General features: G+C 36.6%; 2 protein-coding genes across 2 annotated transcripts in view; one reads left to right on the top strand and one right to left on the bottom strand.

Annotated features, from left to right (window-relative positions):
- The window catches only part of tg (thyroglobulin), a 337,489-nt gene that overhangs the window by 158,819 nt on the left and 160,507 nt on the right, over positions 1-18,163 (top strand). The window lies entirely within an intron of this gene.
- sla1a (Src like adaptor 1a) overlaps positions 1,719-18,163 on the bottom strand; it is a 45,739-nt gene continuing 29,294 nt past the window's right edge. Inside the window, exons 3-8 of the mRNA XM_039736702.1 lie at positions 15,337-15,427; positions 12,864-12,950; positions 9,980-10,083; positions 6,971-7,102; positions 3,894-4,017; positions 1,719-3,330 (exon numbers count right to left, since the gene is read on the bottom strand). Of these exons, the coding sequence (XP_039592636.1) occupies positions 3,108-3,330; positions 3,894-4,017; positions 6,971-7,102; positions 9,980-10,083; positions 12,864-12,950; positions 15,337-15,427 (761 nt within the window). The 3' untranslated portion in view covers positions 1,719-3,107. The remainder of the gene's footprint in view (positions 3,331-3,893; positions 4,018-6,970; positions 7,103-9,979; positions 10,084-12,863; positions 12,951-15,336; positions 15,428-18,163) is intronic.

The raw sequence follows: 18,163 nt of genomic DNA, 5'->3' as shown, positions 1-18,163 counted from the left end.
CTCCTAGCCTCAAAATGGCATCTTGTAAGACATGCCCCTCTCAGCAGTGATGACGAAGTGAATCTGTCTTCAGGCAGTGAAACTGAAACACTCACTCAAGCCCAAATGGATTCTTTTGAATCTGAAAGTGATGCTTGCGTCACTCGCACATGTGCAATGTGCTACTCATATTATTATTATTATTATTTGTATCATTATTATACTTTCTACACTTCTGACTTAGTACTTTTAGTGTTTTGCATGTTTTACAGTAGAAAGCCAAAAAATGCAGTGTGTTTTTTTGAGAAAAAAATGTAACACTATTAACGTACCTCATTGATAGTGGACATTTTTAAATATGATTTACTTTAATTTTAATATGATTTAATTTTATATCACATGAGGGGGCCTTATTTTTTCAACCTTGGCCAATCAAATTCTACTTCCACAACTGGTACAGTCTGTTTAACTAAACATAATCAGTTCTCACTCTTTCTGAAATCATTATGAAATTGACATCTTAAGTTCCACGGGTCTTGCATTCCACCAGTATGTTTAGCAATGTTTTTCCTAGTTGCACAATCTTCTGTGTTGAAAAGCATTTTTGACATCTGTTTTCAATTTGTTCTTAACAGGCTCCCACCCGAGTGCTGTGCCCTTATTTTAAAGTAACAGCTGGAATCAACTTTATTTAATATATTCCTGTCCCTCTCATTGTAAAAGGTTCAGTCTAGTCAGGAGTTTAAAGCATGGCAAGTGCTAATTTGATCTACAGTAGCATGATACTGTATATGGAGGACTGGAAGGGATACAGCAGTGTTAAACACACAAGAGTAACTGTTTAAACTTGAAATTAGCAATCTCAGGGCACTAAAGGGGTCACTTATCAGATACAAATAGTCTGGAAAAATAACTGGAGGTTCACGGCTTGGAAAGATTTTCCATAAGAAAAGGATGTCAAAGCTGCTTAAAACATACTTGTAAAGAATAGTAAAAGCATTTTGGAGTGCCTTAAACATCTATTTTAAATATTATTTAAACATAAGCAGTTTTGAACCATTTCTGAGATGACATCTCATTTCTGTCATTGGATTTCTTGCTTTTAACAGCATTGTAGACCCTTGGCAGTCATGTGGAAGGCTTAATAATTAACTTTACCACAGGCTGCAATAAACTTCATACTTTTGTTCTATAGTTATGCTTTATCAATGTAGTTCCTTGTTTTAGTCTGTCTGTCACTTTTGCCATGTGTTTTGTTTCATAATTTTAAATTGTTTGTCCTGGATGTCTATAAGTCCCTTTGACACTTGGTTTAAAATTTGTCCAGTATTTCTCTATTGTCTTTTTGCTGTACAGTGATGGGGCCTTGGCTTCATATATTTTATCTGTAACATATGTTTCTTCTTCATTTGGTAATACAATAATAATAGCTTCCACTATACTGTGTAGTTCAAGCTCAGAATGTAACAAATATTCTTTTATTAGTCAAACAAATGAAGAATGTCTACTTTTCCATAGCATACTCACTGAATAATTTATGTATAAGGATATATACTGTATTGTGAAGAATCTGGCTGCATTCCTGCATTTTACAGCTGATTCAATTACAGAGAAAACCCATTTCCAGACAGATATTTGTTTAATAAATGCATAAATAAATATGTATGCAAACATCTGTCTGTCTGTCCTGTATATGCATTTTGAGACTCTCCATAACACAAATAACATAAAGAAACAACTCTTTCCAAATCACGCTTTATTTCAGATTTGGCAGTAGGATTGCAGAGTTTCTAAAACAATTTAAAGAATAGAAGAAAGCTTGACAGCTCAAGCTTTATATTTACATGCAGAGATATTTAATACATATACTGTAAGACAGGGGTCTCCAGCTCGGTCCTGGAGAGTTGCAGTGGCTGCTGGTTTTAATTTTACCTCTTTTCTTAATTAATGACCTGTTTTTGCTGTTAATTAACTTTCATTCCCTTCATTTTAATTGTCTTGTTTTTTTTAAGCTTTGGTTCTCTGAATTGCTTAGTTTTTCCTTAAGCAACACCCAAGCAGAAATGAGGTGTAAAGTGAGCCAACAGATGACCAGCTACAATGGGTTCTTGAACCCCTTCATTAATTCCATAGCTTGTTGGTGCTCTCATTCTGCCAAAGCAGATATTTCCAAAACTGTTGATTGTCATTTTTCTAAGAGCACTGTAAAAATGTTTTGTGCACCTGAGCAGATTAATATTACCACCATTCTTTCATATATTGTATGGTAGACACAGGTTAGCTGGTCATGTGTTGGCTCCTTTTGTGTTCATTATTCTTTGGTTGCTAATTAAAGAAAAAATAAATAATTAAGAGGTCTGAGTCTTAAACAGCACGTCAGTTACAATGAAGGCAAAGATTTAATTAGGGTTAATTATCTGCAAACAAGTTGTCAATTAAGAAAATGATTAGAATGAAAACCTGCAGCCATTGTAGCACTCCAGGACCAGAGCTGGAGACCCCTGTATAATAAGCAGACTTATTTTTCTGCTTTTGTGAAAAATATTTACAGTAATTTACATGTTTAAATGTATTCAGATTTTAACACTGAATTAACAATAACTGCGAATCTGCATTTTCTTTTCTAGTTGTTCATATATACAGTACATGCAGTATACAGTATGATCAGTAAGTGTGGCCAATTGTGACATTAGTGCCTCGGTCTGAATATAGATTCAGTAACAAATTATTAAACAAAATGTTCATATTTTAAATAGCTTAATTAAACTCTTGAAGCCACTTTATTTCCTGATAGAATAAATTACACAGTTTTCAGCAAATATAAATATTACTTTTACCAAAGACCTTTCTATGCTTCTCTTTGCCAACAGAAAACTGAAGTGCTTTCATATTCTTATTGTTTTAAAACTGCCACAGTAAAATCAGTTTTTCATGAGTTCTGGAGGTTAAAAAAAGATGGGCACATCTATATATATAAAATAGTGGTTTGTTCATCTTTTTTCTTCTTTGCTTGCTGAGTACAACAGATCTCAGTTTGTATCTCATGACTGTTTTATTTCCTTTTTGGAATCAAATATATATGTGTATGTGTGTATATATTATATATATATATATTATTAGTAATTAAATTAGAGCTGATCGTGAGCTGATGAATAATAATCATCATTAAAGAGCATATCATCATTTTGTGGTAAGCCATAGACAGATTTGCTCTTTTTTTTGTGGTTGCTGTTCACTGATGTGAGTTCTTTGTCTGTCGTGAGTGACAAGTAGGACATGATGCTGTTCCGCACACCATAACTCAACAGATGGCTGTCATCTTGCACACCATCCTCTCTTGTCCACTGTAACCTGCCAAGGAGAAGAATTTGAATTGAATTTACTGTCACTAAATGCAAAAAATGAAACAAGTACAACTGTTTTAAAGGTAAAAGGTAAAACACATTGCTCCCCCAGTGTCCTCCCCCCTTCCTTCCACCCCTTGTTCTAAAGACCAGATTTAAGTTTTTGAAGTTATAATGAATTCTGTACAGGAGCTTCCAGAAGAAAGAATCAAGAACCATGATATTCCAAGTGCCATGTCATATTTTCTAATAAGGTCTGCAACTGCAAGGCATCCAATATTATTAGAGACCCCAGCCATCTGTCACAGTCTCCTTCTCCATTCTCCATTCAGGATATTGGCACACAATAATATTCACTTGCATCATTACATGCATGGACAGTTTTAAATCACAGATCATAAGGTTGCTCAACAGTACTGATAACTGAGTGAGCATACTTGATGCGTGTTTCTCATATAATTCATCTGGTGTCTTATACAAAACCGTAATCTGCAGGGCTACAAATGTGCATAACAAAATCTTCTGAAGCATATTTTAAGATTTGTTACAATAAATGCAAACTGGTGATACCTTGAAAAGTTTTCAGAGTGTAAAGGATTCTGACGCATCACCACATTGTCATTTGGTTGATTCAGGCCAGTACTAGGTGTAAGACACGGGCTTGTAAGCATACAGCAAAGTCCATCAGCGCTTTCTGTTGAGTTAGGAAAGAGAACACTAATGAATATACAATTCTATAAAAAGTCTTAGGATAAGCCATCTTCTAATGTACAGTTAATATCTCACAAGATACTGAGTAAATGTTGTTCCTGCTATAACATTCATCTCTGAAACTGTAATCCAACTCTACAGTTATCATTGTTTAGGCCTGTCCTAGAAGCGTGACGTTCAAGGCAAGTACTAACCCTGCCTGGGTTTCCTGTCTGTGACCGGATACATTCACTTAGTCACACATGCCCATTCACATACAAGGACAATTTAGAGTGAGAAATTAAAGGCCATGTCACGTTTGACGACTTTTCCAGCAATGTTCAGTCATAGCCTTCATTTACATAATCTTAGCGAGTCATAGCATTTGATGGCACGCTCATGTTAAGGCCTGATGTCTTGTCTGACATGGCCAGTGACCGTTCCAACTAGATCAAGTCAGTTTGAATTTGTCTTTAGGCGTATTGGTGGGCTCTTTGTACAGGAGGGCTGACAACTAATAAATGCTCATCTGGAAGAACAGTGCATATAATGCAGTAGTGAGGAGTAAGGAACGTAGGTGCTCTGGACCTCATAAACGGAAGAGAAGCTCACCTGTCTTAGGTCTTGTATTTTACATACCATGACAAAATTGAAAAAAGAGAAAAGGGTTGAGTGTGGCTGAACTAGATGTACCTGTTAACCTGTCGTGTAGCGCCAGCACCGTTATGGAGCACGCTATTGGTTGTCAGAAAAAGGGGCAAGCACAATTGTGCTGGAAAGTTGTCATGCAGTCACTAAATTTGACATGCCCTGTAATTTTCAGTCTTGTAAATTGTCATAGTTTCATGATGAGATCACTAACTACAGTTGGCAAATCTGACATGTCCCATAACTAAAACTCATATAATGTAACATCAGCTTAACCTAACCTGCACGAAGTTGTTAAATGAGAGGAAATTAAAGTACGCAGAGATAAAAACTGACCAGGAATTTTATATTCATCTTTGTTTTTTTATTTATATGCCTTTTTTTCTGTGAGCAATTTGCTCAGGGTGTTGTTGCCCTCTCATCTGCCCATCCTCCCTGAAGCAGCAAGGTTTTTTGGCCTACAGAATGGTCTTTCTCAGAGATTCTTTTCATCCCTAACAGTCAGTTGAGTTTTAGCCTGTGAGGGTGCCTCTTGTGTAGCAGCTGGCTCTCACTCTTACTAGCTTTGCTACACTTGCCCATCTCCTGAGTCACATTACCATTTTGTCTCTGCTAAGGAATTTGTTCAGGCTGATAACCCACCTCTCAGCTACTCATCCTTCCCGAGACAGTGGAGAGACCTAAACTCAAACTCAAGGCCTACAAAACAACTCTTTCAGACAGTGAAGCAAAAGCAGAACTTCCTTTGGTACAATGGCAGTTTGGGCAAGTTGTAACTACAGGAGCGCCTCTTATGTAGTAGCAGGTGCTCTGTCATTCAGCTTTGTTTCATTCACTTTCAGAGTCAGGAATGTCTTTTGAAAGCCCTGGTTCCTTCTCCATAGAGCTCCATCTGGTTGCCCCAGGTGTTCCTGCACTTCTGAGTCTTTATTTTGAAATCAAGGGTCCAACACTTTTAGTGGCACCCAAGCTCCCTGTCCTCCAAAATCCACAATAAAGTCCCACTTCTTCAGCATTGTAATCTTTTGATGTCACGTAATGAATTTCCTTCTGCCAGTCCCACATATTTTTCTCTTTCTCTTATAGACCCTGCCAGACCTGACACACATGTTCTTCCATTCTGTGGCAATTCTTAAATATAATGCTACTGTATTATTTATTCATTTTTCATAATGTGTTTTAAAATAATTATGCCACAATTTTTAAAAAAATCATTTATCTTGCATCCTAAGGACCAAAATGGTGAATCAACGATGAACTCTGCTGCCTAATAGCCCATGGAAATGGGATTCATTTCACAGCCTGCTGCCTATGTGTTCTCCATGTGTCTGTGTGGGTTATTCTGGTTTACCCCTTATGCTACAAATATACGGGTTGATAAGTGACTCTAAACCGGTCCTGTTTAAGTGGGCACTTTGATAGTTTGGCACACTTTCTTGGGTAGCTTCCTTTTACAGCACTTGATTAGCTTGATATCTCTGAACTGGATTAAATCAATTTGATGATGGGTGGATGAATGGATGAACAGTATATAATTGTTTACTGTTGTCCTTTATAATTGAAGAATACAAAATGGAAAACGTTCACACTTTTGAAACATTTTTCAAACCCCACATATTAAAAAGACATGCAATTTATTTACAGTCTGATCTGTCTTTTTTTACCAAGACAATGTGCACCACATATTCAGATTGTATCACTGATGGCTGGTGTCACGTCTCCTGTACAGTCTGGGCAAAGAAAGGGTTGATTGTTGTAGTAATGACTTTTGCTTTTTGTATTACAGACAACATAAGAGTGTATCACTGTTCTGCATTAATTTAATAACATTTGCGTAAGTTATACAATACAGAACTTAACTGCCAGGTTTGAATAGAATAGCTTCAGATAGACTGACAATGCCATAATGTATTTGACTACAATACTGCCTTATTATACTGACTACAATATTCTGTTCACTTTCAAATACACATATGACTAGATGTACTCTGAACCATTCTGGCATCACTTTGTGTTTGGCACATCAGCAATTTTCTGTGTTTAATGTTTGTGTCTTCTAAAATAACATTGAGAGGTGCTACAGTTTTTGATCTAATAACATTTCAGTTCTAATTTCATTTCGCTCTTTGTGGAATTTGTTTGTGCCCTCCAGCTGACATTTGCTAACTCAGGTTTGTTACCACATTCTAAAACTCATGAAATGTCCTTCAAAACCAGTATAAAGTTAGAGAGATCATGATATCTATATGAATGATCCAATTCAAAATGAACTGAAATGAAGTAATTACTGTTTCCCATTGAAAACTCACCAGAGTAGTGATTTACCAGTTCTTCTAGGCACTGAAAGGTGAGCCGTGGAGAAATATAGTACCAGTTGTTGGGCAGGCGTAAGATCCTGTAATGCTTCACCGTTCTGTGTCTGACTGACAACGAGTATTGACCTGGAAATATTAAGATTGTCAGCTCATTTACTCATTGTCCCAGCCTGATGCACTTATTCCTGTATGGAAGAGTTATATAATACTCATAATAAGCACATTTATCAATTATTTAAATAATATTATATGCATAGGTTATATACATAGCATTCTTATAATTAGCAATTCACTGTTTTCTATATTTATAATGAGAACAGCGTAATATTTCTCAAACCATAAGGTAATAATAGTCATAAAAATCCAAAATTACACAGAAACATAGTTTTATATGAATATTGCATGGCGATCATGTTTTAGTTTTGCTTTTTTGACTCAGGCGCCGCCGCGGGTGGCAGCCTTTTCAGCAGCTCCATGTACGACTTTTATTTTTCTACCTTTTTCTCTATTTTATTGATCACTCCTATCACTTTCTTTTATATGGACTCATTCCCTGAACACTTTTTAGTACTTTTACTACTACTGTGAATTTCCCCTTGGGATTAATAAAGTATCTATCTATCTATCTCTATGTACCTTTTTCAATAACGTTAATATGCACTTCACTCAGCCTGTCTATGGGAAGTATACACTGTACAAAAATAAAGTAAAATGTACTGAAAAAAAACTTTGACTGGTTCACACAAAAAGATGCATTGTGTTTTACGAGGAGTGAATTGTTTTTTTTTTTTTTCCCCTTAATAGTGACTATGATAGGATGGCTTGGTGGCACAGCAGTTAAAGCTGCTGCCTTACTGCTTCAAAAGATTGGGCTTAAAAGCCAGCCTGCTGTTTTTCTGTGTGGTTTTGTAGGTTTGTAGCTTCCTTCCACATGTAGATTACTTCCATTAGAGACTCTAGAATGGCCTAACAAAAATAGAAATTGTGAGTGAGTGAGTGAATGCTGCAAAGGAATATTCAGGACTGCTTTGAACCAGTGCTGCTGCGGTGAGCTCCATCTCTGTAAGAACATACTGAAAATGGAGTGGTGGTGCCTATGACTATGAAAAAAAAACAAAAAACTTGAGAATTAAGTTGTCAACAACAACAATAATAATAATAAAAATAGATGTCATGTCGTTTTGTAACCCAGACTATGGTCAGCGAGTTCTGGCGGGGTTTTGGAGCCTTTCCCAGTGAGCATAAGACACAAGGCAAGAACAAACTCTGGACAGAGTGCCAGTCCATTGCAATAATAATACATATATTTAACACATTTCGTACCCTAAAGTTCTTTTAAAACAATAGCAATAAAATTGCTTTCAGAAAAATCTAACTATAAAACTAAAAACAAATACTAGTGAAATATGCTATGGAAAGTATATGGTAATATTAATAATATTTTAGTTTACTATTTCTGCAAAGATGAAGTGTGTAACAGCAGAATAAATTCTACTAAAAATGAAAATAACTATTTGGCTGATTTAGTTATAAGTTCCATGCCACTTTATGATACAAACCACTAAAATGTGTACTTCTGTCCATAGCAGAAATGCTTTCAGAAGGAAAATAGCTGAATATATGAATTTAGTCTTTTATACACTACACAGACATTACTGCAGTGTTCCATCACATATAATAGATAGATAGATAGATAGATAGATAGATAGATAGATAGATAGATACTTTATTAATCCCAAGGGGAAATTCACATAATCCAGCAGCAGTATACTGATACAAAGAAACAATATTAAATTAAATAGTAATAAAAATGAAAAAAAAAATGAAAAAAATTTAAATAAAATTAATGTTAGCATTTACTCCCCCGGGTGGAATTGAAGAGTCGCATAGTGTGGGGGAGGAACGATCTCCTCAGTCTGTCAGTGGAGCAGGACAGTGACAAAAGTCTGTCACTGAAGCTACTCCTCTGTCTGGAGATGACACTGTTCAGTGGATGCAGTGGATTATTCATGATTGAGTTTGCTTAGTGCCCGTCGCTCTGCCACAGATGTTAAACTGTCCAACTTTACTCCTACAATAGAGCCTGCCTTCTTAACAAGTTTGTCCAGGCGTGAGGCGTCTTTAATCTTTAATAACAGAAGTACTTCAAAAAGAAACTGGTGCATCCAAAACAACACACCTTTATAGAGCTTGACATAGAAATGGGGACAGGATGTCACAATCCGTTTTTTTTTTTAATCAGGTGTTGACATGAACCCCATATAGAATACACCCCTCCTAAATATGTGCCAAGCTTTTGTTAGTTCAGGTCAGAACTCCACATCGAACACAACCCTCTCAACTGAACATCTCTGCAGAATTCGATGAGACCTTCCTTCAAGCTCCTGCGTCTTTGGTGATATGTTTTGGCTATGGCTGTGACTTAACCCTTACTTTACGGCTGTCTTTATCTTTTATTCAAGCAGCTTTGAGACAACCATGCATCCTTACTCTCTAATAATTATTTTATTTTAATTCCAGAGGGAACGCTCTAGCACTTTGAGCTCTTCGGTGTGATAACTTTTGTTGCATCACATGTTTGCCATTTAATCCTGATTAATTCCAAGTATTCTATCTCATGTACCATTTTACAGTGTTGGCAATATGTATCAAATTATTTAAAAATGGAAAGCTGCTTAGAAATTCTTCATGCTTGGCAGTCCTTTTGTGACACAGTCATCAATCTACATGATATATGAATGAGATTTTGGTGACAAGCCAGGTAGGTAATAGGTAACTAAATGAGTCTGTTGTCCTAAATAGATTCCTCTCAATTAGGGTTAGTTAAATTTCTAATATTTTTGCAGCCCATTATATTGACAGAACCATGGCCATTTTTTAGTTTTTTTTCCCCAGAATATTAGAAAAACACCAAATGCTAACATTTTGGAAATATTTAAAGATATGCAACTAATAGTAAAGTGAATATGCAGTAAGAGTCAAATATAGCACATTTTTTCCTACCTCTTTCTGATTGGCTTTCTCTCACCATGAAAGAACCAACCCTGTTGTTTGGCAGTTGCAGCAGTTCTTCGGCTTTGTGTCTTTCCACACCTTCAAAAAGCCAACTAATAAAAGAAAAAGAGGAACAGGATTACAATTCAAGGTTCTCATTGGCATAGATATTTTTTTTTTCATTTGAACACTTTCAAAAATAGCGCTATTATCTAAACTACATTGCATTCTCTTTCTCTACATCTCTTTGGTCAATAACTCTTCTCTTTAGCTGTGTCATGGTCTGACTCTTATTTTTAATTGTTGCTTTGCTCCCTCCCCCAGCATAACCTATCATCTATGGGGGAGGAACAAAAGCTTTAGATTTGTCAAAAATTTCGATCTCCAGTTTCTGCGGATCTCAACATTTTAGGGTCCCCTAATACCGAAAACATTGATATCTCAATGATGGGTGTGTGTCTGTCTACAGTATGTGTCAAAGTTTCTTGAGGACGGTCTAGAGCTAAAACGGCTGGACAGAAAAATACTAAACTTGAAACTTAAGCCTGTTATGAGATGACAATGTGCTGATTAGTTTTTGAGCCAAATTGTGCAAGAGAAAGAGGCACTGAAACACTGTAATTCTGCATTTTATTATGAATTCTTCTTGTCAATTATCATCGTAATGACCTATTTTATGATCACAAAGATCAGCATCAGAGCGGTAAATAATCATTGAAATGTTATAGAATAGTTTGGGTAACTTCATTTCCAGGCCGCAAAGCCTACTGATGCTCCCGACCAAATTTTTTTTATATACTGTAGATTCTGATTCTCTAAAAATAATGTGTATGTTGTTTTGGAAGTGTTTGACACCAAGGAATCCAATGGTCAATTTAATTTTTATTTCAGGATGTTTCTACTAATGTTAAAATTGAATTCCATTCTCCCGCAGCACTGTTTTGCTTTTGTTTGAGTGCCGCTGTTTTCAGCAGCATTTTACGTATGATTTCTATGAAATTGCTTAGAGAAGTCAATTGGACCATTTTCTAGTTGTCTAAGTTTGTGGATACAACTTAAAAAGCCTAATGTTATTTTCTTTAAATCTAAAATTGATTTCTGGTTACAAACGCTTTTCTGTTCTTTTGACCACGATCCTCAACTTACATTTCAGTTTGCGTGTAAATTCCTAGTTTTGACTCTGTTGATTTGAATCATGATTAAGATTATTGTTTCACGTGTGTTGAATTTGCATGTTCTCATTTTGCCTGTGTGTGTTTTGATTGTTTCTGATCCTCGTCATTGTGTATTTTATTGTGGTCGGATGCTATCCAGTCACACATTCAAGACACAGTTTTTCCTGCTTCAACCTGCTGAAAACACTTTTGCGATTTTCTTTTCATATTTTATCAACTTACTGAACCATTGAGTCATGTGTGGCATATTTACAGTCCTGCTTTATGTCCTGTTTTAATCATTACTAGAAAATAACAATTTCTCTTTTTAACTGCTGGATATTTTACATTAGAACTTTGAACACTTTTAGCCTCATCAATAAAGTAAAAGTTTTTGATCTGATGCTCTAGTCAGTTTGTCTAATCAGTTGTTGAAAATCAAAGTATTCTGAGTCAGACATGTTCACTTTAGTTCTAACAGAACTCAGTTTTTCCCCAGAATACTTTGCAATTGGCAAAGTTTTCATTTTTGTCCCTTTAAAGAACTTCTACACTGCAGACCTTGTTTAACTTGCAGAAGTGGAGACCTAGAAGTGCATTATGCATGCATGCCTCTTATATAAAAAAAAATGTATATATAGTTTTTGTTTTTTATTTTTTACTGCACTGACACCTAAGTACCCACAGCTGGCATTGCTACACTTGAACCTGTGTCAATGAAAGTCATGTACTGAGGATGAGCTGGACAATTCAGATGAATAAGAGTGGGTGAAAGAGTGCACTGTGCTTTTATTCACCACAAAAACAAAGTGCTTTAAAAAAAAGAGTACGGTGCAGTCTTCTGTGGAGTAAATAAGTCAATAAATAATCCAATAAAACAGTGTCGCTTGTGGAAGTTAAAATCAACAATAAATAAAATATGCATAGTCATTAAAAGTTCACAGTTTAGAATACTGTCAGTATCTGCCCATTAAAAGCTTCAGTGCCTGCATCTACAATCACATCTCAAACACAGTCTACCTTTTGACTGACTGATGCCTCCACTGCCATCCCTTAGCATTCATTGGGGAACTTTTCAAGCCCTGCTTCCATCTCCCACCACTGTCCCATGGCATTCTATAAGATGTCCGGTTCGGTTAGATACTTCTGCTCCTTGAGCATTAAATAGGAGCAACCATGCCCTGTGAGTGCTATCTGCTTGCTCCACCTGGGGCCATCTCTGACCTCTTGCCTCCATTCTACAGCACTAGCTCAGCTTCAGTCCTTACACTCCCTTCTTATCCTTTCCTTTAACCTCCTGGTTTCTCTTTCATTCTTTCTTTCTTGTTCACTACCTCAATCTTCCTACTCGGACATCTCTGTACTCAAGAGGGCATAGGCGCCTTAAATACTATGCCCAAAGCACCATTGAGGAAACCAGCTGAGCGGCACGTGTCTGCCCATGCATGCATGCCCAGCCAATCTTCTCAACAACACTCAGGGGCCGTTTGGCTGCACTACCACACACACCTATCCCACCCCAAGAGCCTGAGGGCACTGTTTTTAATTTAAAACGTTCCACATTGCCACAGACCCTCAATGTGCATCATCACAACCACCCAAACTATAAAACCAGCTGGCAATTGATAGCTTCTATGCTAGTTTGCTGAGTGCCTATTTTGCTCAAAAGTCTATTTAAATGGGTTGCCGGTAAATTGGTGCATTACTAGTTTCTAAAGTTATTTACATCAACCACTTACCCGTGGTAAATTTTGGCCACATTATTGGTTGGAATATAATTTTCATTTCCTGTAGTGACTGAACAGGCCTTCCACCAGCCACCCTCTCTGTAGACAAACAAACAAATACAACATACGTTTATTGTTCTCTTTAGTTTGATGAATACTCGCATAAGTGAAAGTTTGGAGAGAAATTTCTTTAATGCTGACATTTTGTGTGGTACCTTGTAATAAAAAGAATAAACACTCGATTTTCATTGGTTTAATATACACTCACTGAGTAAATTCTTAGGAATCTGCACTAATACTGTGTAGGGCTTCCTGTTGCTCTCAGTTTCTCGTGTTATGGATTTCACAAGATGTTGGAAACGTTCCTTTGAGGTTCTGGTCCCTATTGACATGATCGCATTGAGCAATTTTTGCAGATTATTCAGCTGCACATTCATGCTATGAATCTCCCATTCTATAACACCCCAAACGTTTTCTGTTGGATTCAAATTTGGTGACTGGGAAGGCCACTGAAGATCACTGAACTCATTGTCATGTCCATAAAGCCAGCCTGAGTCCATTTTTGCTTTGTTACATGGTGCATTATCATACTGGAAGCAGCAATCAGAAGATGGGTAAATTGTGGCCATGAAGGTATGCACATGGTCAACAAAACTCAAACAGGCCATGGCATTCAGGCAATAATTGATTGGTATTAATGGGCCCAATTTGTGCCATGAAAGCATTCCCAAACTCATACCACCACCACCACCAGCCTGGACTGTTGACACAAGGCATGCTGTTGTTGCTAAATTCTCACCATCTTTGTAGCATAGCAGTCATTGAGATTCATCAGAGCACTCTACATTTTTCCAGTCTTCAACTGTCTAGTTGTGGTGAGCCTGTGTCCACTGCAGTTTCAGATTTCTATTCCTGTCTGAAAGGAGTTGGAACCCATCATGGTTTTCTGCTGTTGTAGCCCATCCATCTCAGGGTTCAACATTTTGTGCGTTTTAGATGCTTTTCTGCTCACGACAGTTACACAGAGTGGTTATCTCAGTTATCATAGCCTTTCTGTCTTGCTTGAACCATCCTCCTGAGATCTCTGTCAAGGTGTTCCCATCTGCATAGTTCCTGCTCACTGGATGTTGTTTTTTTTTTTTTTTTTTTTTGTTTTTGCAACATTACAAGTAAACTCTGAAGACGGCAGTGTGAGAAAATCCCAGAAGATCAGCAGTTTATGGAAATACTTGAACCAGCTGGTCTATCGCCAACAATAATGTCATGGTCAAAATCACTTGAGGTCACATTGATTCCCCACTCTGATGCCTGATGTAAACATTAACTGAAGCACCTGACTTACATCTGCATGATTTTTTGGATTACCCTGTTGCAATATGATTGGCTGATTAGATAATGCCAAGAATAAGCAGATGTATAGGTGTTCCTAATAATTTTCTCAATGAGTGTAAATAGTATTATGAAAAAAGAAATACTACCATTTTATTGTACTGCTTTGTGGTATGAAATGCAGTTTTTGCCTTTCCATATTAACAATACTTGGGAGTCAATTTCATTTTTCTTTTATTCCCTAACATGTAACTAAATGTTGTATGAATCAAGTGCAGGGACATCATTATACATGTTAGGGCCCAGAACAGAACTATACTAATGGGCCCATCTTCAGCCTCATAATGTATTAGCCATTGAACAACACTAACAGAAAATCATCAATGTGTATTTTTGAACATTACATTTCAACCCAAATGCAAAAAATTGTTTTATTGTATTTCAAGCCAAAAGCAAACAATTATCAGATTGTATTTTGTAATACTGCAAACCAAATATAACAAACTATCTTTTTAACATCATGTAACCAAATATAGTAAGTAACGCGTCATATCCTACCACAGTAATTGCTACAGAACCCACTTTCGAGCTTTCACAGTTACAAGGTTTGAAGCTTTGTGACAAACTAACACCAGCAGAAAATTATTTGAACAACATCCTTGTATACTTGTAGTTTTGTTAAATAAAAACAAATTTTGCATTTAAGCAATTGTACCTTTTTGTTTGTACATTGCTTCGATAAGATGTATTGGTATGAAATAAAGTATTTGCTTTACCTGTTTTTGTTGACACTCTAAACTGAAATAGAAGACTTGGCATATGTAACGCTGTTTAAATGTCTTGAGGCAAACACATTAAAATTGAACTGATCACAGAATCCCTCACTGTGCAGTTGTCACTGAGCTTATCTAACAGTTAGTCAGAATGTAGAAAATAGATCTAATTTAAATGGCATACTCCATTACAAGTTGATGGGGCAACTCGGGTCCATTCTTGCTATCATTATGTGGCAACTGTAGATTCCTACTTGGCTGGGTCCTCCTGTGTTTTGTAATTCAGTTGCAGAATCAAATTCTCTAGAGAACAGTTCTTCCATAGGAATAATTTTTGAAGAAGAAAATAAATAACAATTTTCTGTAAAAATAGCCGCACTTACTCAGATAATGCTCGAAGTTTCTCTCCAATCCGAAATACTGGCTCACTCACATTGGAAGGTGGATAGTCATAAAGCACAACAAGAACAATATCTGTGAATATAGGAAAAACCAAGAAATAATTAATCACATTATGTAAAGGTATCTGGAAGGTGGCCAGTTCAACTCTGGTTACTGCCAGAAGGGATCCTACTGCGCTGGGCCCTTGAGTAAGACCCTTAACTTGAAAATTGCTCCATTGGCACTGTACAATGGGTAACCCTGCACTCTGACCTCCTAAGGTCATGTGAAAAGAGCATTGAATCAAAAATCATAACATTTTTTAAGGGAATTTGCAGTTCAAAGCAAATCCTTATTGTCGTCTTAACTTCTGAAGAAAGGTGGAGAAACTGAAACTTACAGTCTTAAAACGCTTCTAGAGGTCCTTGATCTTCCTGAACATCTTTTAAGAACTGGGTCTTGCTATTTTAAAGGGCCAGTTTGGTCCCATAAATTCTCACCAGTGGCTGGGTGACCACTCCGGTGACTAGGAGGTCTCCAACCTCTTGTCTTCCCATTTCTCTTTTTAAGGAGGCACCTTGCATCTGCTGGCCCTCCTTCCCTCTGTGACATGAGGAAATAGGCCTTCAGATTGGAGTATAGGTAGTGATAAGCCAAACCAGTCAGTTTTGATTCATATACAGTTTTGTGAATGTTATGTTAAAACTCTTTTTGTAGATGATATTGCAATTGTGAAACTCACTAAAATGAGTTTTTTTTAGGAATTTTAAGTGTGGAAAATAAGTAATATCCTCTTTAATAAAAGCCTTGTGTGCGATCAGGTGTCCGTGTGTGTGTGTCCTCTGGTGAAGTGCGCATGTGCGGGTCCACAACACATATCGCACGACACCTTGGTCGCACACACACTGGAAGCTGGGCACACAGTGAATGGCCAAACCGCGGCAGCACATGATAAGCAAATAAAAGACATCATTGCTGGGAGAGTGCTGATTAGGTAGTCACAGCCGCGCACATAAAATCAGCTACACGCCAGCACAGATTAAAATACTTGCTGGGGAGACGACACAGTCACGATTATCAACTGCACGCCACACATTACATCAGTTGTCGGGGACACTCTGCTGATTGCCCACTGTTGTGACAGAAAATGAAAGTCATATTACGGACATCAAAGCCAGTATTACTGTCAGAGAAAAGTATAGGCATTTTACGGAAATACAAACCAGTATTACTGCGAGAGAAAATATTACGGACATATCTACTAACAACATGCCACCCAAAAAAAAAAAAGGACACGTCAAGTAGGACAAAAGACACAGACAATCAAATCCTATATAAGTAACATCTCCTGGAAGAACGGTCAGCTCAACAAGTAAACATCAACAAAAGAAAGGCTGAAAGACAAAGAAAAATACGAGCAAATAGGTCAATTGAGAAAAAGAAAATGAGCATCAGAAAACGCTAAAAGAGAGAGACTCAGAACAGCAAACCTTACAAAAAGTTGGCATTTACTTGACAGAACCAGCATTCAGCCACGGTCAGTTATATGTTGCATTATCAAGAGTCAGAAGTTTTCCAGATGTTGTTGTCAACGTTGTAGATGGTCCTGAACAAGGCAAACTCTTGCCAAACTTGGACAGAATATTTACAAGAAATGTTGTCTATAATGAAATTTTCTAGAAAAATTTCATGAGGTAAAAAAATAGAAAATTTTTCCTAAATATCTTCTTCAAATATTGTGTATTACAGATTGTTACAAATGTTTACACTAAGGCAATATTAATTATACTTACTGTATTGTCATACGTTTCTATTTTATTTTTATTATTATTTTACTTTAGGCTTCTTGCAAAAATATTTTTGACAAAAAAAATTAAGACAAGAAACAGAATGAGGTCAAGGTCCCTTGCCATTTAATACAGACTGTCCTACTAATGTTTATGCACTACTGTTCTAGCACCCGTTATTGTAACGAGCTTAATGTCTAGTTGCTCTAAAAAGCCTCACTCACAGTATTGTGTTTAGTGTTGTACTTTCCTGCTGCTGCAAAATAGTTTTATTTATGCATTTCGTTCACATTACTGCAGAGGAGCACTGTGTATTTTATAAAAATGTGACTAACTGCATAAGGCTGACATGTTAAATAATGACATTTGAGACAAGGCAGATTTTTGCCATTCCTCTCAGTGCCCCCAATATATATCTTTGTAGATATGACTCGATACACTTAACCATTTAACATACAAAACATGCAGGATTTATATTACAATAATCCCACCATCATTTAAACATACAAAAGAGACATTAAAAACAATACAAATGTGTACATTCTTCCTAGTTTCTTTGTGACCCAAATAAATATTTGTGTTGAGTTTTGCTATTGAGATTTTAAATTAAAAAAAATTCGGTTGATTCACTTTTCTGCCCATGCGTCACTAAATATTTCAGCAGTCCTGCAAACCGAAAGGCTTCTGCACATTCTAACTAAATATGTGCATTTCAAGCTTTAAAGATATGTAACAGACATTGTGCCTGCGACTGACTAATTTTATAGAAATGAACACAATTTAATAAGTGACAATCAAGATATACACGATATAATATGTGAAAAATCAGGAAAATGAATGGCAATATCAATCACTGACAAGTCACTTTGAAATGCACATGCATCTGTTTTGATGCTGAAAAGTTTACAGCATGCCAAAATGGTGCAAACTGATTAAAATTAAAATATATGTTACAAATTTTAAAATGCATGCACCGACACTGCACAGTGCCACACCCACCACATGATGAACTACCTCAGGGTCCCCAATTAGGGAGTGTAGC

The sequence above is a fragment of the Polypterus senegalus genome, chromosome 15 (genome assembly GCF_016835505.1).
Source record: "Polypterus senegalus isolate Bchr_013 chromosome 15, ASM1683550v1, whole genome shotgun sequence".
Taxonomy (NCBI): Eukaryota; Metazoa; Chordata; class Cladistia; order Polypteriformes; family Polypteridae; genus Polypterus; species Polypterus senegalus.
Note: the sequence above shows the minus strand (reverse complement) of the source record. Positions and strands in the feature narration are given on the sequence as shown.